This window comes from Rattus norvegicus, chromosome 6 (genome assembly GCF_036323735.1).
Source record: "Rattus norvegicus strain BN/NHsdMcwi chromosome 6, GRCr8, whole genome shotgun sequence".
In the NCBI taxonomy this organism is placed as follows: domain Eukaryota; kingdom Metazoa; phylum Chordata; class Mammalia; order Rodentia; family Muridae; genus Rattus; species Rattus norvegicus.
The window spans coordinates 20390412-20417152 of record NC_086024.1 but is presented as its reverse complement, the minus strand read 5'-3'; the positions used below and the strand labels follow the sequence as shown (position 1 = coordinate 20417152).

At 45.9% G+C, this 26741-nt stretch overlaps 2 protein-coding genes across 18 annotated transcripts in view; one reads left to right on the top strand and one right to left on the bottom strand.

Moving 5' to 3' along the window:
• Arhgef33 (Rho guanine nucleotide exchange factor 33) overlaps positions 1-26741 on the top strand; it is a 166238-nt gene that overhangs the window by 52816 nt on the left and 86681 nt on the right. For 14 of the 17 annotated variants that reach the window (XR_010052185.1, XR_010052186.1, XM_039113072.2 and 11 more), the window contains 6 exons: positions 1971-2030; positions 4339-4563; positions 10420-10549; positions 21814-21946; positions 23526-23609; positions 24643-24726. Coding sequence is in view for 15 of the 17 variants with exons in the window: in XM_039113072.2 (XP_038969000.1) it covers positions 1971-2030; positions 4339-4563; positions 10420-10549; positions 21814-21946; positions 23526-23609; positions 24643-24726 (716 nt within the window). In the remaining 2 variants the exon portion in view is untranslated. The remainder of the gene's footprint in view (positions 1-1970; positions 2031-4338; positions 4564-10419; positions 10550-21813; positions 21947-23525; positions 23610-24642; positions 24727-26741) is intronic. The other 3 variants (XM_063262575.1, XM_063262582.1, XM_063262580.1) reach the window with 1 other exon arrangement.
• Positions 7598-16796, bottom strand: LOC134479101 (uncharacterized). Its single transcript, XM_063262583.1, has 2 exons — positions 14754-16796; positions 7598-14091 (listed from the first exon to the last, which is right to left on the bottom strand). Exon 2 carries the CDS (start codon positions 13384-13386, stop codon positions 12463-12465), a length of 924 nt encoding a protein of 307 aa, XP_063118653.1. The 5' UTR covers positions 13387-14091; positions 14754-16796; the 3' UTR covers positions 7598-12462.

The following is a 26741-nucleotide window of genomic DNA, read 5'->3' as shown; positions in this document are numbered from 1 at the left end:
ACCTGCTTACCCCGGGGTACGTGGTCTGACAGGATGCTCAGAACAAAAGCTGCAGCTTTGCATAACCTACTCGTTGGCGAAGCATCTTGTCCTTCCCGCGTGTTCTGTTCCTCAGAAGATAATCACGAAGCCCAGCATCGCTCACAGGAGCAGTCACAGGATAAGAAAGCCTTGGGATGGGAAAACTGCAGAGCCATCTTGGATGCTGTTTACCACAATGGCTGACCCCCTTTCATTTTTTTCTTTTTTAAAAAAGTTTTGCTTTTAATTATTTAAAATCGCATGTACTTGTCTGCCTGGGTCTGTCTGTGAATGCGCAGTAGAGACATTAGCTCTCCCTGGGTCTGGAGTTACAGGCAGTGATAACACACCCAGCATGAGTGCTGGGAATTGAACTCAGGTCCTCTGCAACAGTAGTGCATACTCTTAACCTCAGAGCTGTCTCTCCTACCCTCCATCTTAAAAAATAGCCTCCTTATGTAGGTCTTCTGTTGTGAAGCTTCATTCACATACCTTATAATTGAAGAAATGAGGTAACACTCAGGTTTATTAATTTTATGTGTATTAACATTTTGCTGACACGTATGTATGTGTACCACGTGTGCTTGATGTATATGGGGGTCAGAAGCGGGAGATTCTTGCATTAAATAATAAAAAGGCTGCACCATCCCACCAGAGAGCGCTGGCTACTCTCTGGCCTCGGCTGTCTCACCGCCTCCATGGCTAGCCCCATGTAGGGACTCCCCATCCTGTGGTCAGTTGTCACAAACCCCTGTAACCCAGCAAAATCAAAACTCAGCAAAGTGGCCAGATATAAAATTAACTGAAATAAATCAGTAGCCTTTTTTTATACAAATGATAAACAGGCTGAGAAAGAAATTAGGGAAACAACTCCCTTCCCAATAGCCACAGATGATATAAAAATCTTGGGGTAACTCTCACCAAACAAGTGAAAGATCTGATGACAATAACTTCAAGTCTCTCAAGAAAGAAGTTGAAATCTCAGAAAATGGAGAGATCTTGCATGCTTATGGATTAGCAGAATTAACATAGTAAAAATAACCATCCTACCAAAGGCAATCTACAGATTCAATGCAATTCCCATCAAAATCCCAACACAATTCTTCAAAGACATGGAAAGAGCAATTCTCAAATTCATCCAGAAAGGCAAAAAACCCAGAATAGCGAAAACAATTCTTAGCAATAAAAGAACGACTGGGGGAAATCACCATCCCTGACCTCAAGCTCTACTACAGGGCAATAGTGATAAAAACTGCATGATAGGGGTTGGGGATTTGGCTCAGTGGCAGAGCGCTTGCCTAGGAAGTGCAAGGCCCTGGGTTCGGTCCCCAGCTCCGAAAAAAAGAACCAAACCAAACAAAACAAAACAAAACAAACAAACAAAAAAACTGCATGATATTGGTATAGAGACAGATGGGTTGATCAATAGAATAGAATTGAAGACCCAGAATTAAAACTACACATTTGCATAATTATCCTTCTTAAGGCCTACTTATTCTTGTTCTGAATATCTGAGAGCTAACACCTTTCTGTGCTGGATCAAACCTATAGGAATTTTTGTTGTTTGAATGGATGCCACTTGTGGGCATTTAAAAAAGATTTATTTATTTTATGTATATGAATACACCCCAGACACACCAGAAGAGGGCATCAGATCCCATGACAGATGGTTGTGAGTCACCATGTGGTTGCTGGGAATTGAACTCAGGACCTCTGGAAGAGCAGTCAGTGCTTATAACCACTGAGCCATCTCTCCAACCTGGCTTATGGGCATCTTTAACAGTTGAGAAACTAGCTTTGGCCCCACTATCCTGCATCAACTTCTCTCTGTCTCTCTCATCTATGATGAAACCATAAAATCTGTGAGTCTGTCCTTTTCTTGGGTCATAGAAGGTGCTTAATTCATGTTGGTAGAATGGCTGCTGAATTAAGTTTTCTTTTCTCTGCAGCCCAAGAGTCAAGATCTGTTCATGTAGGAGATGGCAATGTGAAGGGGATGATGGGTCCTGGTAAGTGGCTCCTCTTGGTTTAAGTTTTTATTGTTGTGCGTGTGTGTGTGTGCGTGCGTGCGCCTGTGTGTGTGTGTGTGTGTGTGTGTGTGTGTATGTGTGTGTTCGTGCTCGAGCACATGATACTGCACCGGGCTGGAGATCTGTGTGAAGTTGGTTCTCTCCTCAGGTTATTGGGCTTGCAAGGCAAACACTGCCTGCTGCCCCAATTAAACTGTCCAGGTACCTTCACTGCCAGGCCCGAGCCAAACAGGAAAGGACTCAGACATGTTAATCCCTTTCTTCACTCTGACAAATACCTGAAAAAAACCACTTAAAGGAGAAGTTTATTTTAGTTCCTGGTTTCAAAGGTTTTGATCCAAGGTCAGCTTGCTTCACTGCTGCAGACACGAGCAGACACTGCAGCCTGTGGTATAAGGTTCTTACTTCATGGCACCCAGGAAGCAGAGCGAATAATAGGAAGGGACTGGGGACAAGGCACACATCAAGACATATCCCCAGTGCCCAATTTCTCCCAAATATGCCCTACCTTTCATAGTTTTATCACCTCCAAATGGAATGATTTGAAAGTGGAATCCATTGTTGGATTGATCTCCCAGAGAGGTAGAGCCCTCGGTATCCAGCCACTTCCCTAAGGCCTCAGTCTTACTGCTGCTCGCATCGAGGACCGTGCCCTCCATGCCGGACCTTTCCGAAGAGGACACTTCCTATTCAAATCCTAAAACCAGATGAGAGTAATCATCTTCCTCACTTCCCTTCCTACCCACATGCTGGCCCCGAGGCTCATTTAAATCGAGGAGAGAGGAGAGCCAGTAAATTTTAAGAAGAATAAACCAGCATTCTTATTTCTTTCTCATCCCATTTACTAATAAAGCTAGCATTTGCTGAGGTCCCACAGTGAGATACTCTGGGGCACACATTTTTCTTGCCTCACATACTTTATATTTAATCCAAAACTTATGTAATTGATGATTCTCCAGAATTTGGGCATTATTTAATCTTCCCTCCATTCTCCTCTCCTTTTCTCCTAACTTAGCATCCTAGGATAAAGGGACTAAATAACAAACCAAGCACCCTGTCACCGCCAAGATGGCTCTAGTGCTCTTCCCTCTCTCCTTCTGTACTTCCTCCTAACACTGCTGCAGGTGCCTGCCATGCTGACCGGAAGCAAGGAGATACAGGGAGTCAGGCGTGCTGCTCTAACTTTTGGTTAACGTGTTGGTATAACTTGTCTACTCTAGTCTAGTCTAGTCTAGTCTAGTCTAGTCTAGTCTAGTCTAGTCCAGTCCAGTCCAGTCCAGTCCAGTCCAGACTAGTCTAGTCTAGTCTAGTCTAGTCTAGTCTAGTCTAGTCTAGTCTAGTCTATTGAGGCACAGTCTCACGTAGCTTCGCTGGCCTTGCACGTTTTCCGAAGCTAAGGGTGATAATATCCAACGAACTCTTGATCTTCCTGCCTCCACCTCCCAAATGCTGAAATTGCAGGCGTGTACTACCATGCTGGGATTTTCAAAAGCTTACTTATTTTGTGGAATCCATGTATGAAGACAAATTAGAGGACACATGGACCAGAAAAAGGGAGAGAGGTGACTGCTTACATTTTGGGACACTCTTAACCCTTATTCCACATACTTAATCTTCTAGATATGAGGTACCCATCTAGCAGTATATTAGTTAAGAATTAGTAACAAATACTATTTCCTTTTTCCTTTTTTTTTTCTTTTCTTTTTTTTCGGAGCTGGGGACCGAACCCAGGGCCTTGCGCTTGCTAGGCAAGCGCTCTACCACTGAGCTAAATCCCCAACCCACTATTTCCTTTTTCAAAAAGAAAGTTCAAATGGGTAAAGGACACCAAAACATGATGCACAGAATCAACTAAGCAGGGCCCATAGGGGCTCACAGAGGTGGAAGAAACAATCAGGGAGCCAGCATGGGTCTGAGCTAGGTCCTCTGCATACATGCTGTGGTTGTGTAGCTTGGCCTTCATGTGGGACTCGTAACAATGTGAGAGGGACTCTTTTGCCTGTGCTTGGGACCCTTTCCCTCCTACTGGGATGCCATGATATATCGTCCAGCCCTGGTACAGGTTTTGTGCCTAGTCTTATTATATCTTGTTAAGCTATGTCAGTGGACATCCTTGGGAGGCCTGCTCCTTTTTTGAAGGGAAACGGAGGAGGAATGGATTTGGGAGAGAGGAGAGGCAAGGAGAAGAACTGAGAGGACTGGAGGGAGGGATGTGAGAGAAGAATAAAAGGGTTTTGGCTTTGTAATTTTCTAAAAAAGTTTTTGTCTAGCAGGCATTGTTTTTCAGGAGTGAACCCAACAACTCCAGAATCAGATGAAAACCTTAAGCCTTCTCTCTCAGCTGAGATCCAGTCCAAGGGCCACCACACATCTGGCCTGTGGAGACAGCCTAAGGACGGCAAAGAATGGGGCGAGGAATATGTCACAAAAGATCACCCAGATAAGCTGAAGGACTCGGGCCAGGGTAGACACAGCTCTCTGGAAAATGTTCTATGTGAAACCTCTTTAGCCGGTAAGTTCTGAGGGGGGATGTGGGTGGGAGTATGAAAGAAAGAGATGTGCAGGAGGCTGGAACAGGAGGACCAGAACCCTGGCAGTGTAGATGAAGTGGACATGTGGAACCACTGATTCTTTTTTTTTTTTTAAAGTAACAAACATTTTTATTATATTTGAGTGGGTCAGACATTTGGTTAAAGCTGAGTTGTGTTTATGAGTCTTTTACAAGGATTTGACAGAGGACTTATGTAGAACCACAGTGTCATACCTGTGAGAGTGGTCATACCTGTGAGGTTGTCATACTGTGAGGTTTGTCATACCTGTGAGGGTGGTTATACCTATGAGGTGGTCATACCTGTTGGGGTGGTTAGATCTGTTAGGGTGGTCATACCTGTGAGGGTCGTTATACCTGTGATAGTGGTCATACCTGTGGGGTGGTCATACCAGTAAGGGTGGTCATACCTGTGGGGGTGGTCATAGCGGTGAGGTTGTCATACCTGTGAGGGTGGTCATACCTGTGAGGGTTGTTATACCTGTGATAGTGGTCATACCTGTGGGGTGGTCATACCTGTGAGGGTGTTCATACCTGTGGAGGTGGTCATTAGCTGTGAGGGCACCACTGATTCTTTTCAGGATGAAGTCCCTAAAGCCTACAGAGGTGAAGGGACTTAGCAGGGGTGGGGGATGCAGGGGGCGCATACTCTGGTGGAACCACCACCTCAATGGTGGATGTTTATGGCATTCTGTACTGTAGTGCTTCAGAAACAAACAAACGAAAAGCTAAGGTTCTTGGAGAATATCTATTTAGTCAGCCAATCATTTATGAGTAGTCTGCCATCAACATGTTAAACCCTGCAAAGGCCTCCTGCCTTCCTTTCTGCTTTCCTTTCTCTCCATCCTTCCTTCTATGGAGAATGACAGCAGCATTCTCCACACTGAGGTAGTAATTAAATAGAACTAAAAGTTTTTAAATTATTAACAAGAAACCTTAGCCACTTCCTTGAGCTTTTTGATAGCTTATCTTGTTTCTTATTGCTTGTGTTTTAACGTTTTGGTTGTGCTGTGATAGAACAGCACAACTAAGGCAACGTATAAAAGAAATCGCTTACTTTGGCTTCCGGCTTTAGAGGGATAGAAGTCATGCTGTTAGAGCAAAGGCATGGCTGATAGCTTTCTTTTTGACCTACAACCATGAGGCAGAGAGAGAGAGAGAGAGAGAGAGAGAGAGAGAGAGAGAGAGAGAGAGAGAGAGAGAATCTCACTTGGAATCATATGAATCCTTTGAAACATCAAAGTCCACCTGCAGTAGCACATCTCTTCAACAAGGCCATAACCCAATCCTTCCTAAACAGTGCCATCAACTGGGGACCAAGGATTTGAGCCTTGGGGCCATTTTTACTCACACCATCTAACTTGCTTCATATTTTATGCTATTTTATAAATACTACTTTGTTTAAAGTTTATTTACATAGAGTAAAATTCACATTTAAACTTAAAAACATTTTACTATGTATGCGTGTATGTATAGTGTATATGTACAGGTATGTATGCTATAGTAGTGTAGGCTAGTGTGTGAGCATGGAGGCCGTGTGGCTATAATCGCTGAGCAGCTTTGTAGGTATTAGCTTCTGAGTATAAGGATTAACTAATTTTTAATTAATTCTTTATTGTATATACTTTCTTTTCATCATATTTATCACAGCCCTCAACTCCTCCCAGATTCAACTCCTCACTCTCTACCCTCTGCTAACTTTGTGTCCTTATTTTGTGTTGTTTTTATAAAATAATCCAATTTGTGTTGCCCATAAGCTCCAGGATGTGGGGCCAGCCACTGGGGCAGTGTCAGTCCCCTGAGAGCCACACCCAGAAGAACCGACTCTCTCTCAGCTCGACTTTTTTCCGAGCTTTGGCTGTGATCACTGTCAAGATCAACATATATTTCTGCTGTGCTGGGAATTTATCTCATGCTTCATGTTAGCCAACATCTAGGTAAAGAACCACTGTGACTACTGTAAAGTCCCATCTGTTCTTGAACTTCACATAAATAGGATAATGCTTTACCTGTTCTCTTGTGCCTAGTCTCTCTCTCTCTCTCTCTCTCTCTCTCTCTCTCTCTCTCTCTCTCTCTCATTACATGTTTTCCAGATTCTTCTACATCGTCCCATGTAATCTACTCTGTAGCTCATTCTTTTTTATTGACCACACTGAACATCTTCATCATATTTTTTTTTTCCGGAGCTGGGGACCGAACCCAGGGCCTTGCGCTTGCTAGGCAAGCGCTCTACCACTGAGCCAAATCCCCAACCCCTCATCATATTTTTAAAAACATTTATTTACTTATGAGTGTTAGTACACTGTCGCTGTCTTCAGACACACCAGAAGAGGGCATCAGATCCCATTACAGGTGGTTGTGAGCCACCATGTGGTTGCTGGGAACTGAACTCAGGACCTCTGGAAGAGCAGTCAGTGCTCTCAACCACTGAGCCTTCTCTTCTGCTCCCATCGTATTTTAAAATTCCATAATCCAGGGCTGGAGAGATGGCTCAGTGGCTAAGGGCACTGGCTGCTCTTCCAGAATTTGGTTTGAGCTTCACGTGGCAGCTCGCAAGCAGTCCCAGGATTTTTGTTTTTCTCCATGTAACAAAAACTCTATCATATATATCGATTTTTATCATTATATTCTTTTATTTATTTTGCTTAGAGACCTCAGGCACCTTGCTCCACCTGTGGCCCATTACACTGCCGTCATCCTGGTTTAACAGAAAAGCATTTTTCTCTTATCAGTTTGAAGCAGTTCTTCCACTGTCTTTCAGTTCCAAATGTTGCTATTGGAAAGCCCAACATTCCTCACATCTTTAGTTCTTTGAGTGTTACCCAGTATATATGTCTTTCTATCTCTGTATGTCCTGGGGGTGGAACTCAGGTCCTCAGGCTTAGCAGCAAGTGCCTTTACCCTCTGAGCCTCTATTTGGTATCTTTTAGGGGCTTCTTTTTAAACCCAAAGTGTTACAACTTCACAAGGATGTGGTGGTCCTTAAGATGATGTGTGATCGGGGCTGGGGATTTAGCTCAGTGGTAGAGCACTTACCTAGGAAGCGCAAGGCCCTGGGTTCGGTCCCCAGCTCCGAAAAAAAGAACCAAAAAAAAAAAAAAAAAAAAAGATGATGTGTGATCTTTTCCATCATTTGTGCAGAAAATAAAGGACCCTCCTTCTGTAACACATGTCCTGGAATACGTGTGCCCATCCCTCCACTATTAATTTCTCAATATTATCTCAGCTATAGTTTTCCTTTTCTTTGAAGCTTCTGATTTAATGTTAGGTCCCCTAGTTTTATTTTTTCATGGGCCAATTTTTCTTCAAAGCATATTTCCCTTCTGCACTTGTCTTCTCCTGAGGGTGAAGGGAGATGTCTTTGGCTTGATCTACTCTTAAAATTTTCTATTTCTTTTTAAATGTCAACGAGTTGGGGTTGGGGATTTAGCTCAGCGGTAGAGCGCTTGCCTAGCGAGCACAAGGCCCTGGGTTCAGTCCCCAGCTCCGAAAAAAAAGAAAAAAAAATGTCAAGGAGTTTCTTCTTCTAAAATAGCACCCAGTAATGTTTAAATGGCTAGAATATTTTGCACAGCTTTTCGAGAATAGTAATTGTAAGATTTGCCATGCATCTCAGGGTTTCCCTGGGGAAGGCAGTGAAGGGATATGGAGTCAGAGATCAGGGTCTACAGTTGCTTTACCTTTGGCTAGTCTTCTGTCTTCTTCAACTCTTTGCTCTTCTGTGAGGAAAGCAGCTGGCTTCTAGTAATCAACTCCTGCTGTTAGCAGCAGGGGATTAAGAAAAAAAAAGGCTCAAGGGTCCCTTGCTGGCCTTGCCAGAGGCTTGGACTTTGTTAGTTCTTCATGAACCAGAGAGACAAGAAAAGGAAGAAAGAGAGGTGAAACAGGGAAAAGAGAGAACCGAGGCTCGTGGAAAACACTCTGGCTGAAGTTGGAGAGCTGCACTGTTGCTTTACTTCAGTGTTGATAATGTTCCTCTAAAACGTTACCTCATACAACTACCTGCAGGATAATTGACTACATGGTTTTCTAAATACTTCTACATTCCAATAGATTCAGAGTAAGTTAAAGGCAATCATTTATGTCTTAGATCAGTAAGACTTAAGGAGTTACAACAGAATTGTTTAATATGTCTTTCCATGAAGACTAATATTTGACTAAACATTTATTATCTGTTACTAACTCCATAAGTTCATTATAAGTTTAAAGCTATAATCTTTATGTCACAAATTAGCACAGTTTTGTCAAGAAAAAAATCATCTGCCTTGTGTCTTATGATTTTAAAGTTTTGTATAAACTAGTCAAGATTGTATTTTCTGTCCTTGCACCTACAATAAATTGTCCGCTCCCAGTTTACCACCTTTAGTTACCAGATAATGATCTCACAGCTAACCTAGAAGGAATGTTTTCCTCCATTGTAAATTTGTTCCAAGCCTGATTTGTTTTCCTAGTGCAATCATCGAGTGACACATGAAGACTTACAGAGCTCTGTTTGCAGCTTTTCTCCTCCAGAGGGCTTGAGATTACTTGTATACATTTAGGAGTTACATAAATCAGGAACTATGAAATCATCATTTTGTCTACACAGAATTATTACATGAGAGTTCATCTTCATGCTGATCTGTGAGTTTGCTCAATAGTGTGTGCTGATGCCCACAGACTATTAGGCTATAGAATCGTCAGATCGGCATCGAGAAACAATCCTGGGATGAAGTCTCTATGGACCCTGCTCTCTCAGAGCAGTGGGCTGTCTCCAGGAAATTCACGTGTATGACTTCGCCTTTCCTAGACGGCTTTTCACATACATTTGTGTATTTCTTTTCTGTCTTCTATGGTGCAATATTATTCAAATATCTCAGTATCCTTAATTGTTTATGTGTCTAAGATTGCACCCCAAAGGAAGGAGACAAGAACTGAAGGAAGTCCCCCAAATAACCTGGAATTTTGTATTATCCAAGCTTGTCAGTAGTGAGCTTCATTATTGGTATGCTAATTAGGTAGACAATTTACATATCGTAAAGTGATCTCTTCATGCCAATGCCTTAGGGTCCTGGTCGGACATGGGAAGTTCAGAGTGGCAGGTGGCAGGGTGCCTGTCCCCTGCCAAGAGTGTTTGAACCTGGCTGCTGACACTTTGGGCCCTGAAGGCGATGGTGACTCTGCCTTCTTCTTCAGCTCACCCTGCCTTCATCGTTAGCTCAGGCTAGGGCTTCCCTCATGCAGCTTCTCCCATTTCTCACACAGCGATGCCACCCAGCCTGCAAGTGTGATCTGAAAGCTCTCACAGTTTGTTCAGACTTACCTCATTGCCTCTGGCTGGCCGTCTCCTGTCCTTCAGCCTCTACTGCTTCTTAGTGGGGTCTCTCTCTGTAGACACATGCTTTTGTGTCCTTTGGTTCACTGGATGAATCTCGTACCTCTAATCTGTTTTTCCTCTTTCTAAATACTCCTGCCTGCTTGCCCTGCTTCTCTCCTTTCTTCTTTCTCTCCCTCCCTCCTTCCTCTCCTCACTTCTACCACTTCCTCACTTCACTTCTTCTTTTTCTTTTCGTTTTTGGCTCAAGGGGCCCAGGTAGGCCTGGAACTGGTTAAGTAGCTGAAGATGACCTTGGACTTCTGATCCTCCTGCCTTCAATTCTCCGATAATAACTGCATGGCCAAGCCTGGTTTTCTGGTGCTGGGACTGAAGCCTAGGTCTTCCTGCTGGGGACGGACACACTGCCAATTGAGCTTTTCCATGTGGTTTTATCTCTTTCTTGCCTGGCTTAGCATCCAGGAGGGAGTTGCTTAACAAAACATTGCCTTGGGTTTGTTTTAAAGCAAAAAGGCAGACTGTGGCTCTGGAGCTGCTGGAATCCGAAAGGAAATACGTCATCAACATCTCTCTGATCCTGAAGATAAAGGCAACATTCCAGGGCTCGGATGGAAAGAGGAACCCCAAGGAGAGAAGGTACAGTGCGCTCATTGCCTTTGCTTTCCAGACTGACAGGACTAAGGTAAGTCACCCACTGCTGCCATTTTGGTAATTCTGCAGCCTAGAGAGTTCCAGAAACAGTCTTTGCAAGTGAAAAGCTCTCAGGGAGAACTTTCCCTCGGGATGGAGACCCTCTAACTCCAAAGACCAGACCGAGACACCACAGGATGTAATCAGCAAGAGGATTTGGTTTATTGTCGGGATACACAGGCACAGGCACCTGCGGGTGCTTCAGTCACTCGGAGGACTGGCGCGCCCCACAGAACCAAGGATGGGCTTTTATAGGATTTTGGGGAGCAGAAGCAAGCATACAGAAGCAGATGCATGGTTACAGGGATATAATTGGTGGATTCTAATATGGCAAGGGTTTAGCCCGGGGGCAAGTTTCCTAGCTACCTTCCAGAAACATAACGGCTGACTCGGCCCCCCAAGGGTTCAGCCCGGGGGCAAGTTTTTTAGCTACCTTCTTGGAACATAACGACTGACTCGGCCCCCCACCAGGGTGTGGGACCTCTCCTGGGGCTTTTTTTCATTGTCAGGTGCTCAACGGCAGTCCTCCTGTTGCCAGGCCTTCAACCAAACACATCTTGTTTGGCAGCCGCTGTGTACTCAGTGTTCTAACCTTTCTCTGAACCAGTCATCTTAAATATAGCCTTGCAAAATGGCGTTACTGCTGCTAAGCTGGGGTCTTTCATTCCCCCATTTTTTTTTTTGTTAACTTTGAGTGAAATCTTTCACTCGACTTGGTCAAGAAATTTCTGTCTGGTGGGGGCTTATTCCCTCACTGACTCTAGGCCACAAAAGGGCTAGGAGGAGCCACGTAGGAGTTTTAACTTTAAGGGGTTTGGAGTGCGCTGAACTCTCCATGTCTGGGGTGTAGTGTTGTTATTAGTCAATTCCTCAGACCGGACTGTCTTGACGTGTGGTGTGTGGATCTAAGCCGAGACTCCGTCTACCTTTAGGGCGGTCGGGGTAGTCAGGAGGACGGTGTAGGGTCCTTTCCACCGTGGCTGGAGATTCTTGGTCTTGTGTCTGTGCACCCACACGGTGTCTCTAATCTGGAACGGGTGTGGCACCACCGGATGTTCAAGCTTGTCCTGGTAAGCAGCGGCCAAAGGTCTCCAGACGTCTCTGTACAATCTGTAGGGCCTGTAAATGGGCCCTCAGAGAAGGGCTGTCAGCAAAATCAGCAATGTTTGAATCAAAGAAATGGACAAATGGGGGTGGTGCTCCATATATTATTTCAAAAGGAGTTAGACCATGGGGGCCCGGGGTATTCCGGGCCCGATATAGAACTAGGGGAAGGAGGGCCACCCAATCCTTTGAGCCAGTTGTAAGCGTTAGTTTGGATAAAGTCTCTTTAATTGTTTTATTTATGTGTTTTACCTGACCTGAACTCTGGGGTCTATAGGCACAATGTAATTTTTAATCAATCCCCAGCAATTTGGCCACCAACTGACTTACTTGGGAGACGAAAGCGGGCCCGTTGTCTGACCCCAACGCTTGAGGCATGTCATACCTGGGAAAGATTTTCTCGAGGAGCTTCTTGGTGACCATTTTTGTAGTCTCGTGTTTTGTGGGGAAGGCTTTGACCCATCCTGAGAAGGTGTCTACAAACACTAGGAGATACTTGTATCCATATATATCTGGTTTAATTTTAGTAAAATCAATTTCTCAATGGATGTCGGGACGGTGTCCCCTAGGACGAACTCCTTGTCTAATCATGGTCCTTTTCGGGTTAACCTGAGCGCACGCTTTGTAACTCTCAGTCACCTTTTGTATCGCTTTGTCCCGATTCAAAAAAACACAGATTTATCTCTTCCCGATCTAGTAAGGTTTTCATCTTCTTAAACCCCAAATGGGTTAATTTATGTAAAAAGGAGATCAATTCAAAAGTCATTTTTATTGGCATAACTGTAGACCCACTGTTTTAGTTGAGGGTGGTAGATGGCCCCCATTTTTTCTAGGAGCTCTATGTCCTCATGGGCATAAACCCAACTAGTTTGTCCCACTGGTGGGGGCGTGGGTTGGTCTGGGCTATTTAAGGGCAAGATTTGTTTGTTCATGGCCGCTTCTCGCGCCGTGGCATCGGCCAGCCGGTTTCTTCGTGCCTCTGGGTTGTGCCCTTTCTGGTGTCCTGGACAATGTATAATACTCAGTCTTTTGGGCAAGAATAGGGCTTCTAAGAGGGCCAGAATTTTAGCCTTATTTTTAATATCTTTACCCTTAGATGTGAGCAGCTCCCGCCTCCGGTAGATCTCCCCGTGGATGTGTGCCGTGGCAAAGGCATAACGGCTGTCTGTATATATATTTAGCCTCTTACCTTTTGTCATCTTGAACGCCTGAGTCAAGGCGATGAGTTCAGCCCGTTGTGCGGAGGTACCAGCAGGCAGGGCTTTCGCCCAAATCACTTTGTCCTCCGTAGTGACCGCAGCTCCAGCCTTTCGCTCTCCCTCTGCCAAGAAGCTGTTGTCATCCGTGTACCATGTGTGGTCAGCATTCTGAAGAGGCTGGTCCGATAGGTCCGGCCTGGTTCTATGTACTTCTGTGAGGATTTGTAGGCAGTCATGCTGTTCTGCCTCCTCTGGTAGGGGAAGCAAGGTGGCAGGATTGAGGGCGACTACGGGTCCAAACTGAACCTGTTCTGCATCCAGTAACAAGGCTTGGTAGTGGGTCATGTGGGAATTAGAGAGCCAGCGGTCTGGGGGCTGCTTTACCAAGGCCTCCACTGTGTGGGGTGCTAGGATGGCGAGTGGCTGTCCCAAAGTCAATTTTCTAGCATCCTTGATCAGGACAGCAATAGCAGCCACCATCCTTAGGCACGGTGGCCAGCCGGAGGCCACAGGGTCCAATTTCTTAGACAGGTAGGCCACAGGGCGTTTCTAGGGTCCCAACCTTTGTGTTAGGACCCTTTAGCATACCCGTTTCTCATCAATGAACAGTTACTGAGCAAATTGTAAGGGTTTGGAACAGTCGGATGAATATCTTCTATCCTCTTGTTGACCTTTCTCAAGTCTTGTACTGGCCTATAATCTCCAGTGCCGGGTTTCTTAACAGGCAGAAGAGGCGTATTCTAAGGCGACCGGCAGGGGATTAGGATGCCTTGATCTAGAAGCCTCGTAATGTGAGGCCTTATACCTTGATAAGCTTCATGTGACAGGGGGTATTGTTTTATGGAGACTGGAGTTGTAATTAAGGGGGGCTGTTGGAGCGCCAACCCCATCCCACCAGTCTCTGCCCAAGCCAGTGTCCTGTCCCGGTTTATAGGGTTAGAACTTGAAGGGGAGTTCCGTGGGGGCCAGTTATTTGGGCCCCTCCTTCCTCAAAATGAATTTGTGCTTTTAGTTTGGTGAGCAGATCACGGCCCAGCAGAGGGTACGGGCAGTCCGGAACATGTAAGAAGGAATGGGTCACCTTACCGGTAGCCAGCTGAACCCGGCGGTCTGTAGTCCATCGGTATTGTTTCTCACCAGTAGCTCTTTGTACCCAGGCCGTCCGGTCGCTGAGTTGTCCTGAAGCTTGGGTGAGGACTGAATGCTGGGCTCCTGTGTCTACCAGGAAAGTAACCGGCTGCCCCCCAACTTTAAGCGTTACCCTGGGCTCAGGGGGGGGTCCTGGCCATGACCTCCCTAATCTTTATCTAGAGCCAAGAGGGAGGTTCGTGGTCGAGGCTTTCGGGGTCCGCCAGGCTTCTTGGGGCACTCTCTGGCCCAGTGCCCTTTCTCTTTGTAATAGCCACATTGATCTTTATCCAGCTTTAGCCCCTTTCGAGCTCCCCCCTATCTCCCTTCCTTTTTTGGCCCTGAACTACGGCGGCCAAGATTTGACTCAATTCTTTGTTTCTTTTTTATCTCTCTCTTATTAAAAATCTTTTTAGCTTCTTTAAGTAAATCCTGTAATGTATAGCCCTGTAAATTTTCTAACCTCTGTAACTTAGTCCTGATATCTGGAGTAGCCTGCCAGATGAAGGACATAGAGACACTCGTCATTTGTCCTGGGTCATCTGGGTCATAGGGAGTGTACATATGGTAGGCCTCCTTAAGTCTCTCTAGAAAGGCGGAGGGAGTTTCCCCTGCTTCCTGTAATACCTGTTTTACCTGAGCCAAATTAGTAGGGCGTCATATAGCCCCTCGGAGACCCGCTAGAAGCAACTGGCGATAAAGGCGTAGGTGTCCCTTACCTTCAGCTGTATTAAAATCCCAGTTTGGTCCTCAGGCAGCTGGGTGGGACGCCCATCATCTCCCAGAACATGCTTTCTGGCCTCTAGGAACACTCTTTGTTTTTTTTCTGAGGTTAAGAGGGCCTGTAAGAGCTGTTGGCAGTCATCCCAAGTAGGCTGGTGGGTAAGTAAAACAGATTCTATTAGGTCGGTGAGTGTCACCGGATCTTTGGAGAAAGAAGGGTTGTGTTGTTTAAAACGGCCAGTATTGGGTCTGGCCACCGGTTCCCTGTCTAAGTGGGAAAACCTGGGAGGTTGAATCTGGCATCACCTCGCGCTTATTGTGCAATCTCCCTGCGACAGGGGAGAAACCCTTATCAGACTGTGGCCCGGCAACTGATCTGGCCGGCGGCTCTGTCTCCTCCGTTTTAGCCGGGCCTGTCAGAGAGAAGATCTATGAGAGGGGAGTTTGGGTCTGCCGGGAGGACAGGTTTCTTAGAAGGCTCTGATTTCACAAAGGTAGAGAGAGGAAGACGTGGCCGGCGGACCGGGCGGGGCCGAGGGGACAGACTGGGGGTTGAGGGGAGGCCAATTTGGGTCCACGAAGGGTTCCGCCCAGGAGGGGGGTTTTAAGGCGAGACTCTCTCAAGTGATAATATAAGAAACCTGGTCAGGATGTCCGTGGACGACCCGATCTTTAACCTGTAAAATAATGATCTTATTAAATGTGTCATTCACTGGCCATCCTGCTCCGAAAGTGGGCCACTCGGATGTGTAGAGAGTCTGCCCTTTTCCTTTTTTTTTTTTAACCTCGACGGACTGGTTGTGTGCCCGGTCGTGGACGTCTTCCCAATGATCAAGAGTGAGACTTAGGGGCATTGTTAGGGACTGTCCCATGTTAGTTCTAAGGAAGATTAGGACACAGAGAAAACAAACAACACCAACAGTCAAACAAACAACAGACAGGCGTGCTGCACGGCTTTGGTACCAAACTGAAAGCAAAAAGTCAGATGGAGGTGGCAAAGGTCCGGGGCCCTCTGAAAGCCAAAAATACAGACAGAGTGCCGTTAGTCCGGATCTTTCTCCTCTCCCAGATTGGGCCCCGAAAAGTCGGGCCCCTAACACCCTTGGAACGTCTTCCAGGGCTGCGGGGCGAGAAGTCCGAGCTCGTCAGCTCCTTCTTCGTCCCGCCCAAATTCCAAACAACCTGGCTGAGCGCTCACAGAACAGACCTGGCTGAGCGCTCACAGAACCTGGCTGAGCACTCACAGAACAGACCTGGCTGAGCGCTCACAGAACAGACCTGGCTGAGCGCTCACAGAACAGACTTGGCTGAGCGCTCACAGAACAGACAGAATAAGGCAGAACGAGACAAAATCAGACAGACAGACAGACGCCGGCCGGCTTACCTCCCAGTGGGTGGTCGGTGGTCCCTGGGTGGAGGATCTCCTTTCCCGGCCAACGCACCAAATGAAAAGCTCTCAGGGAGAACTTTCCCTCGGGATGGAGACCCTCTAACTCCAAAGACCAGACCGAGACACCACAGGATGCAATCAGCAAGAGGATTTGGTTTATTGTCGGGATACACAGGCACAGGCACCTGCGGGCGCTTCAGTCACTCGGAGGACTGGCGCGCCCCACAGAACCAAGGATGGGCTTTTATAGGATTTTGGGGAGCAGAAGCAAGCATACAGAAGCAGATGCATGGTTACAGGGATATAATTGGTGGATTCTAATATGGCAAGGGTTTAGCCCGGGGGCAAGTTTCCTAGCTACCTTCCAGAAACATAACGGCTGACTCGGCCCCCCAAGGGTTCAGCCCGGGGGCAAGTTTTTTAGCTACCTTCTTGGAACATAACGACTGACTCGGCCCCCCACCAGGGTGTGGGACCTCTCCTGGGGCTTTTTTTCATTGTCAGGTGCTCAACGGCAGTCCTCCTGTTGCCAGGCCTTCAACCAAACACATCTTGTTTGGCAGCCGCTGTGTACTCAGTGTTCTAACCTTTCTCTGAACCAGTCATCTTAAATATAGCCTTGCAAAATGGCGTTACTGCTGCTAAGCTGGGGTCTTTCACAAGGAGACTAGGCAGTGGTGGCAAGTCTCAAACCGGTTCTCAGCAGTCAGATAATGACTGTAGTCTGTGGGGCCTTCAGTCTGTGTCAACTCAGAATTTAAAGTGAGGCACTGCGTGTCCTCACGGATGGCAGACGTCACCTAAGTCTCAGGAAATGGATGTGGCAGGGCTCTGAGTACTAAGAGCCATTAGACACTGATACAAGGACAGAACTCTTGTTCAGGCGATCCCGTAGCAGGTACTTTGTGAGAGTGTGCACCGAGGTGTGTGTGTGTGTGTGTGTGTGTGTGTGTGTGTGTGTGTGTGTGTGTGTGACTGTGCTTCCAGCATGCTGGCCCTAATGTCACAATGTACCTGCTCATACTCCTTACTCCCTCTGTTGGGAGATAACAGGAAAGAGGGATGGACTAATTAATGAAGAAGAGCTGATTCAGAATGAAGGGAGGGAAAGAACAATCCTGATGAATGGGAGTCTGGAGTCCGGGGCATCATTCATTACCTTAAGTGTTTATTCCACGAGGTGATTGATACATGGTTCATCAGTTATGAATCTACGTAAGAAACTCCCATTTTTCTGCTACTTCTGGCTCCTCATATTTTACTTGACTTTACAGCCATTCCATATCTCCTCCCACCCAAACACAAACACCCACATATCCACAGTCATATCTCAATGACTGTGGTGAGGAACTGTTCAAGTGTCTTGAGTGTTTCTAAGGATTAGAAGGGCTTGGATGGAAAGAGGAATTCCAAGGAGAGAAGCTACCCGTGTGCTGGTGGTGCCAGTGACCGCCACCACGAGTTTGTAGTTAGTTCATCACTGCAAGATGCTGGTGAACGAAATATGAACAACAGAAGGCTGACATGGCATCACAAGCCCTTGACAACAAACGCTCAGGACTCTTGCTTCATCTTCCCACAGTGGCCTAGGCTTTCTCTGTTCCTTCGTACCCCATCTGGCCACTTGACTTCCCACTCAGAGACCCCACTAAAGCCTGACTTTCTCTCCTACCTCCTCCTCCTGAGCTGTGGGAAGGTTCTGGACTGTAACTTTTTTGTTTTCCCCCCAAGTACCTGCTCAGTTTAAATGACTCAATGGAAAGAGAATCTACCTTTTACTGTGGGTTTGCTTCTGAACCTAAGATCTCTATCTAGGGATCTGGAATAAAAGGAGGAAGGAGCCATGTACCCTGGGTCCTGTGTGTCATACTTGTTCTGGAACTTCATGACTCTTCCCCAGCACTGGAGTGTATAGCCATGAGGCAGGGCACTTACCTACCATTCAGGAGGCCCTGGGCGCTCTCTGCCAACGGGAAAAGGAATCTGCAGAACCTTGTGATGTCTATATCTCAGAGGAAGACACTAAACTAAGGTCCAGAGATGCTCAAAGCCACATAGAAAAGGGAATCCTTATTCTGTTATATACGTGACAATGCTGTTCATATTGGTTGTCAGGGTAACCCTCGTGGCTTTTCCTCACTCAAGCAGCACGAAGCTTCAACTTGGAGCCTTGCAACTGAACTCACATTGTCTTGTTCTAGGTCGGGCTGTGCTGCCTTTTCTGTCCTACACTTGGGCTTTCCTCATCTTCTCCTCACTACTTATCTCTTTTCCATATGCTTTTCTGAAACCTTGATGCACTGTGAATAGATCTGTCGGCAGTGTTTTTTCACAACAATTTATTTGGTGACTTTGCTCATCACAGATGGCAAGGTGTCAGTCAGTACTTTCTACCCCTTGTTGAAGATGGTGACCTCTGACATTGCTACCCCTTCTCAGAATTGCAAAACACAGCCTTAGGCTTTCCCTGGAAACACTGAATTGCTCAAGAGAGTCCTCAGTCCTTTTAGGCCAGCCTTGTATATTAGGAAAGGCACACACAGCCAGGGGGAAACTGTGGTCATGTGTGAGAATGTCACGGAAGTTATTGTTGTGACATTGTTTGACTCATTTTAAGACTGAGCAGTCTGGGAACACCTGTGGGGAGGATCGCTGTTTCACCTGACGTACAGAATTTGGAACGACATCTACCAAGAGGTGATGAACTCTGTGCTACAGATTGTACTTACTTAATTATCCAAACTCAATCATCTGGGACCTGCTACTCTTCAAGCCAGCCATTAACCCATTCAGCAGGGCTGTAACCCGCTGCTTGTAAAGCAGGGTTTCATCTTGGCCCAATGCTGAATTAGCAAAAACAACATAACTACGTTGAAACTATAACTAGATTTTCCTTGATGGCTTTTTATCTTGTTTTGTTTTTTAAATCACTATTTAAATAGTATATCAGTGAGAGGAGAAAGAGCTTCGAAGGTGATAGGAACGATCCACATAGCCATAAAAAATTAGAACGTGTTTTAGTTAGGGTTTCCATTGTTGTGAAGAGACACCATGACCGAGGCAACTCTTATGAAGGACAACATTTAATTGGGGCTGGCTTACAGTTTCAGAGGTTTAGTCCATTATCATCATGGCAGGGAGCATGGCTGTGTGCAGGTAGACATGGTACAGGAGAAGGAGCTGAGAGGTCTACATCTTGATCTGAAGGCAGGCAGAAGGAGACTGACTCTTCCTCACTGGGCAGAGCTTGAGCACTAGAAGCCTTCAGAACCCACCCATACAGTAGCAATGCCTCCTCCACCAGGGCCAGACCTCCTAATAGTAGGACTCCCATGGGCCAAGCATGTTCAAACCACCACAGAGCCCTTGAATATTGTGTTTGAGAGTCGGGCCTGTGTGAGGGGTGCCTTCTTGCCTTCTTTCTCCCTCTATTCTCCATCTCCTGGCTCAGTTCCTCCACACTTTCCCATGACTTCGTATAATATCTGTTAATTTTTTTCAAAAGTTTAAAAGCCCGTTTTCCATATTTTGTCAGAACACACTGTAAGTCTTTGCTCTTCATGAAGCATGCGTTTCCACTGTCATTGCAAGTTGTGATATTTATATATGCTTGGCTCAGGGAGTGGAACTATTTGGAGGTGTGGCCTTGTTGGAATAGGTGTGGCCGTGTTGGTGTAGGTATGTCACTGTGGGCTTGGGCTTTAAGACTCTTGTCCTGACTTCCTAGAAGTTAGTATTCTGCTAGCATCCTTCGGATGAAGATATAGAACTCTGACCTCTTTCTGCACCGTGCCTGCCTGGATGCTGCCATGTTCCCACCTTGATGACAGTGGGCTGAACTTCTGAACCTGTAAGCCAGCCCAAATTAAATGTTGTTCTCATAAGAGTTGCCTTGGTCATGGCGTCTGTTCACAGCAGCAAAACCCTGACTAAGACTCAAGGGTTGGCCTAATTGGTCCCTGAAACCTCAGTTACCCAGTGACAGCCCAAAGAAGGTGGGCATCAGCTCTCCAGCTCACCAGAGACATTATTTACAGTAAAGCAGAAAATACTATTCTAGAAAGAAAAAGAAAGGGACCGGGGAGGAAGGGAGGAAAGATAATCCAGGATATATCCCACAATTTATATGGCAACACATCCCCACGTCAGGCCTCAGCGTGGTACAGCAACTTCACTATCCAGGTGGTTGCCTGGAGTCCTCTGCAGCCTCCGGGTAGGGGGATGTCTCTGCATCCGCATCTGCTGATGCAGCTTTTGCTCCAGGCTCCTGCTCTTCTCCCAGCCTGCCTGTTTCCTAGCTCCTCTTCAAATTCCTCTCTGGTCTGAACAGGTTATTTAGGTCTTCCAAGAACACTCTACTGTGGGTAAGATCAAGAGGCCTCTCTGTCTGTCTTAGAGCCAGAGCTCACGGACCAGAGAGCTAAAATGCACAGTAGTGGAAGGCTTCCTTGTGCCTTTCCTAGGAGAGCTCACTACCTATTCTAGTGTTTTTCTCTTCTCTGAAATACAGCTCCATGGAAGTCTTCGTTTGGCTTAGAAAAGGGGCAGGGAAGCCACACAAAAGCCCTTCTTTTACCCTGACATCTGGTCTAATGCGGAGGTCCGCTTGCAGCCAGATCACCTCGATGGTCCACTAGTGTATGTCCATCATACAGTCGGGAACTTTTTAATCGAAGTCAGCACTCAGAGACAAGTCGGCCATCACATCTGTGCTCAATGTGTTGGAAGCACAAGGAGATGCACGTGGCATCCTGAGCCATCAAACGGAGCTCAGACCCTGATTCAGCACAGCAGACTCCTTTGTCTTCCTCCCATCTTGTTCCCGTAGGCTCCTTCTTCTCCATTCTGTCTCTCTTCTCTCCACTCAGCCTTCTCTGACCTCTCACTTCTTCATTTCCTCTGGGTTAAAAATGAGGCACACAATCGGGGAGAGGAAAGAGATTGGAAGTAGGAAAGAGGCTCTCTCTGTGAAACACCAAGAAGTGCTCAACAGCCTGAGGTTCAGACAACAGACTGTCCATGCCCAGCATGCCTTTTTGGAGTCAAAAGAAAAGTTATGTGTGGGCTGCTGAGACAGCTCAACTGTTAGGAGTGCTGGCTGTTCTTCCAGAGGTCCTGAGTTCAATTCCCAGCACCCACATGGTGGCTCACAATCATCTATAAGGGAATCTGATGCCCTCTTCTGTCATGCAGATGCATATGAAGCAGAGTACTCATAAATGAAATACATAAAATTTTTTAAGAAGAAAAAGATATGTGAGCTCCTTCATTGCCCCGACTCCCCGGATTCTATCTGCCAGTGTTAACCAAATTGAACCACTGACCCAAGAGGTATTATTCCAGCCAGCAGCCAAGAATAGATTGTTTGGGTATCAATCAGCTTGAAATCTAAAACTCTGAAAACGATGTCCTTTAGAATGTCTACTGAAAGTGATATGAATGAGGCTGTTCTTTATTGTGTGGCCAATCACATTTGCATAATCCTTGAGCTAGCAAGGGGGCCTTATCTGTTGTCTGAGGATGTCTGCTTTGCTGAAAAGAAATTTATAATCCGAAATACAGACCCGTGAGAGTGTTTGCATGATAGAAGCTGGGCCTGTGGTGTGCATTCCTCTGGGACCGTCTGTGCCCCGGCTTGTGTGATTCTCCCTCTGTTCTGTTCCAAGCCTCTTCCCCGGCTCCCTGCGCTACCTTATCCAGCAGCACTTGGATTTGCTTCACGCGCTGCAGGAGAGGGTCCTGAAATGGCCACGCCAAGGAGTCCTCGGAGACTTATTCCTGAAGTTGACAAATGATGAGGTAAGATGCTCCCCTCTACAGACTTTGGATGGATTGTGTCCCACTCATCTGCTTCTCCTAATGGAGAACCAAGAGCCAGCACATTCCAGAGTTAGAAGAGGCCCTGATACTCAGTCTCACCTCCCACGCTGCAGTTAATAGGGAAGGCTCACAGAGATGCAAAGGCTTTGCTGACATCGCCCAGCTTGCTACGGAGTCGGCCATCTATGGCCGTCCTCTCCCTTCTGATTCACAGCATGTACAGTTGTGGTCTCCATTGATTATGTAAATGTGTATATGCATTTATATATGTGAGTTTATAAATACATGTGTGTCTATGTGTAATATTTGTATTTATGATACAGATACTGTCAAGCATGTATATAACCATACACACATATAAAATAAGCATGAGGAATAATATATATCTTCATATATAATTTTTATTCTTTATGAATTTTAAAATACATGGTAGGTGGCTGTTTGTCTTGAATGTTTTTTGTTTCAGTTCCTTAGAAAGAGAGTGCTGAATTTTGAACTCTCTTTTGTGTTACACTGAGAACATATCCAGACCAGAAGTTGGAAACCCAAATGTCCCCAGGACCAGACAGTGGCACCTGTGGTACACGGAGTTGAGTGTGAAGCAGTTTGTTCTGATTGGAACCGGCTGAAGTAGGCTGTGTTTGTTTAGATGCAAAGAATGGCTACTCAGATATTTCCAGTTATTATTTAGGGAAGAAGGGCTAGAGTTGAGTGCGATCTAGAATTTTATGTAAAGGGTTCTTATTTTTAAACGTTGTGTGAGGCAATTAAAGTTAATCAGTTTTAGCCTGCATCTTTGTCAACAGCCTGGTTCCAGACTGAGTTTCAGGACAGCCAGGGAGACACAGAGAAACCCTGCCTCCAAAAACAAAATTATTATTATTATTATTTTTTTTAAGTGTATTTTATTGTTTAACAATTGTAAAATACTTTAGCTTACTTGACTCTCAGTACTTTTTACTCTCTTGCTATGAAGGCAGAACTGTTGCACTTTGGTTCCCACATTGTAGTAATATTTATCTCAAAACCAAAACTATTTTTATACACATAGTCTCGTGGGTCACTGGCTGCTGTCCTTGAATGTGCTATGTAGTTGAAGATGACCTTGAACTCCTGTGTTCTCTCATGCACATCTAAATGTCAAGGAAACAACAAAAGAAAAAACATTAAAAAGACAAATAAGGGGATGGAGAGACGGCTCAAAGGTTGAGAGCCGCTGCTCGTGCAGAGGATTGGGGTTTGGTTACGGTAACCAGCATGGTGGTGCACAGCCCTCCGTAACTCCAATTACATGAGATCTGATACCTTGACCTCCGAGGGCACCAGATACTTACACGGACCACATATGTGTAGATGAATACTCAGCACACATAAAATAAAAGCGAGTCTTTATTTTAAAAAGGTGAATAAAACCTCCAAAAGCAAATAAAGAATATAGTTAATAAATTGTTAAATTTTCTCTGAATTCTTCTCCTTTTTTCATGCTCATGCCACTGTAAAAAACGTTGCCATTCCTATTTCCAGGTTCTTACCATGCATTTTTGTGTTTATTTTAAAGAATAATTTCTTGGATTACTATGTTGCCTACCTGAGGGATTTACCCGAATGCATCTCACTGGTTCACGTTGTGGTGCTGAAGGAGGTGAGTTAACTTTATGCACATGCTGACCTTTGCTTACACACCGTCGATATCATGTCGCTGGTCATCTACCCGGACAGCACGTGCCCTGTGAGCTTCTCTTCCAGGCTGAGGAGTCTTGAACGTGCTCCTGATGCCCTCCTCTGGGTTAAAGGGGTCCATTCAGGGATCAGAGCCATTGCTGTGGTCTGCAGGACTTTAATGACCCAGTACACTAGGCTACAGACAAAGCGGATCGGGACCCTGAGTCCGTCAGCAGCTTGGTGCCGTGTGGGTTGTTTCAGCCTCAGAAAATATGGCTCTCAGTACTGGATTCGAATCGTCCTTTGTCAAGCTAGAAGATCGTAAATTGCCTCTATCCCGTCCCCTTAAAGCGTGGCCACTTCAGCGATGTTAGGTGGTTGATACGCACGTCCACATGTGCACCGTGTTATTTTAAGTCAACAGGAAAACAGAGGTCAGAGGCCTAAGGCTGATCGCAGTCATTTCTCACAGGAGACGGGAGGCTGCTCTTACTTTTTCTCTCACCTCCCTGACTCCTCGCAACTGGAAATGACTGGCTCATGCTAGCGTTATCGAATGTCTGGAAAAGGAAAAGAAGGGTACAGAGGGGGAGTCCATCGTGCTTTCTGCCTCTAGGTGTTTCTAATGGCCTGTCCCCACTCTTGAAGGGCTCTTGCTCACTCTCAGAGCCTATTAGTAGATGACTTGTGGGAGAGCCTTAGTGCGTTAATTTAAGTGCAGCTTTCTGAACGCCTACTTCTGCTTCTATGGAGGGTGGGGAAGGAAGGGAGAGTTTGGAAACTTGAATCAATTCAAAAGAAATATGTTACATTCCCTGCTGGGGAAGTGTTGCCCTTTGGACATGTCCCTGAACAAGGGTCCTCTCCAGTGAGAGGTCAAAGCCTCACCATGCCCTTTGAGAAGAAAGCATTTTGGAAATAAGCTTTTCCTCCCTGGTGGGTGGAATCTCTGGTGTTCTATCTGCTGAGCTGACAAGGACATTGAAGAATGACTCCACGTTTCTCTCACGCAGGGTGATGAAGAGATTAAGTCGGATATCTACACCCTATTTTTCCACATAGTACAGCGCATCCCTGAATATCTGATACACCTGCAGGTGAGCCTGGCTGGACAGTCTACACACTGAACTATTATTTTTGGTTTCCAATAATAAGTACTGTAAAGGCACAAGGACTCATTGATATTTCTAAGAAGTATTCACATGGCTTAGGTTGTTATGGTTACACTGTACCACACCATACTAAGTAGAATCAAGAAGATCTATTCTTGAAAATTTTGATTTATGATACCTGTCTTTGAAGTTCTGTGTACCTTCCAACTTAACATCAATCTCCACTTCTGGGGGTCTAGAATCTTTTTTAAAAAATTATTAAGGAGCTTGGGGTTGGGGATTTAGCTCAGTGGTAGAGTGCTTGCCTAGGAAGCGCAAGGCCCTGGGTTCGGTCCCCAGCTCCGAAAAAAAAGAACCAAAAAAAAATTATTTATTTATTTTACTTATTTATTTATTTTACACTCCAAATTTTATTTCCCTCCAGGTTCCCCCTCCCTCCCTGACTGTACCACATCCCATACCTCCTCCCACCCCCTCTCCATCCCCTCCCCTCATGTCTTCATGAGGATGTCCCCACGCCACCCAGTCCACCGACCTCTAAACTTCCTGGGGTCTCCAGTTTCTTGAGGGTTAGGTGCATCTTCTCTGACTGAACCCAGTCCTCTGCTGTCTATGTGTTGGAGGCCTCATCTCAGCTGGTGTATGCTGCCTGGTTGGTGATCCAGTGTCTGAGAGATCTCAGGAGTCCAGGTTAATTGAGACTGCTGGTCCTCCTACAGGGTACCCTCCTCAGCTTCCTCCAGCTTTTCCATAATTTAACCAGAGGGGACAGCAGCTGCTGTCCATTGGTTGGGTGCACATATCTGCATCTGACTCTGTAAGTTGCTTGGTGGAGAGCAGTCATGGTAGGTCCCATTTTGTGAGTGCTCCATAGCCTCAGTAATGGTGTCAGGTCTTGGGGTTTCTCCTTGAGCTGGATCCCACTTTGGGCCTGTCACTGGACCTTCTTTTCCTCAGGCTCTTCTCCATTTCCATCCCTGCTTTTCTTGCAGACAGGAAGAATTGTGGGTCAGAGCTTTGACTGTGGGAGAGCAACCTTATCCCTCACTTGATGTCTTTCTGCTGGAGGTGGGTTCATTACGTTCCCTCTCCCCACTGTAGGGCCTTTCATCTAGGGTCCCCTGCTTTGAGTCCTGAGGGTCTCTCACTTCCCAGGTCTCTGGTACATTCTAGAGCGTCCTCCCACCCTCCTTCCTCCCGAGGTCGCCTGTTTCCATTCTTTCTGCTGGCCCTCTCTAGAATCTTTTATAAACACTCTTGATAGCATCTAAGTACCTAATCCAGTCCCCTCCTCTTTGGTTCTACAACCATCTGAATGTCATCTCTGGCCTCTTAAGTTCTGCTTACCTGCCCACTCATACGATCCTGGTGGCTTCAACTTGGCTTGGGTCCAGGGTTCCAGCATAGCTCATTCACACTTTAAGAGCCTGCAGGCCTGTAGAGGAAGTGGAGGTGAGGGCCCAACAACCTCTTTCTAGTAGCATCTCTTCCTCCTGCTACCCAGCTGTTCAGGTTTAAGGGTTGACTGAGCTTAAGTAACTCAGTGATAAATCTTAGAAATGCTTGTGCTTAACCTCAGCTAGAAACAGCCCAGAATCAGGACTGAGATTTCCCCCTGGATACGGCTTCAGGTCCTAAATAATTTTCTCACAGTAATTATCTTATGGGTCCTTTCAACAGTTTCACAAAGCAGGCATTATTGTTACTATTTTTCCTAAGGACATAGAGGACCAAAGAAGACTCAATATCATGTTCACAACAACACACCTAATAGACAAAAACCTTGGGCTGAAGGCCAGGTCTTGCAGACACCAAGTAAATAGGCCTGCTACTCTCTAGTTCACATCCAAATCTTCTGTCATTATTAGACCTAAAGGAGATCACTGAACTTGGTATCTCAGTGTCCTTCTTTATTATATACAAGTAATTTCTGTGCCTATCTAATTGGGTTGTGATTAAAAACTAAAAAAAAAATATAAAAGAGCTTAGCTCCTGTTAAT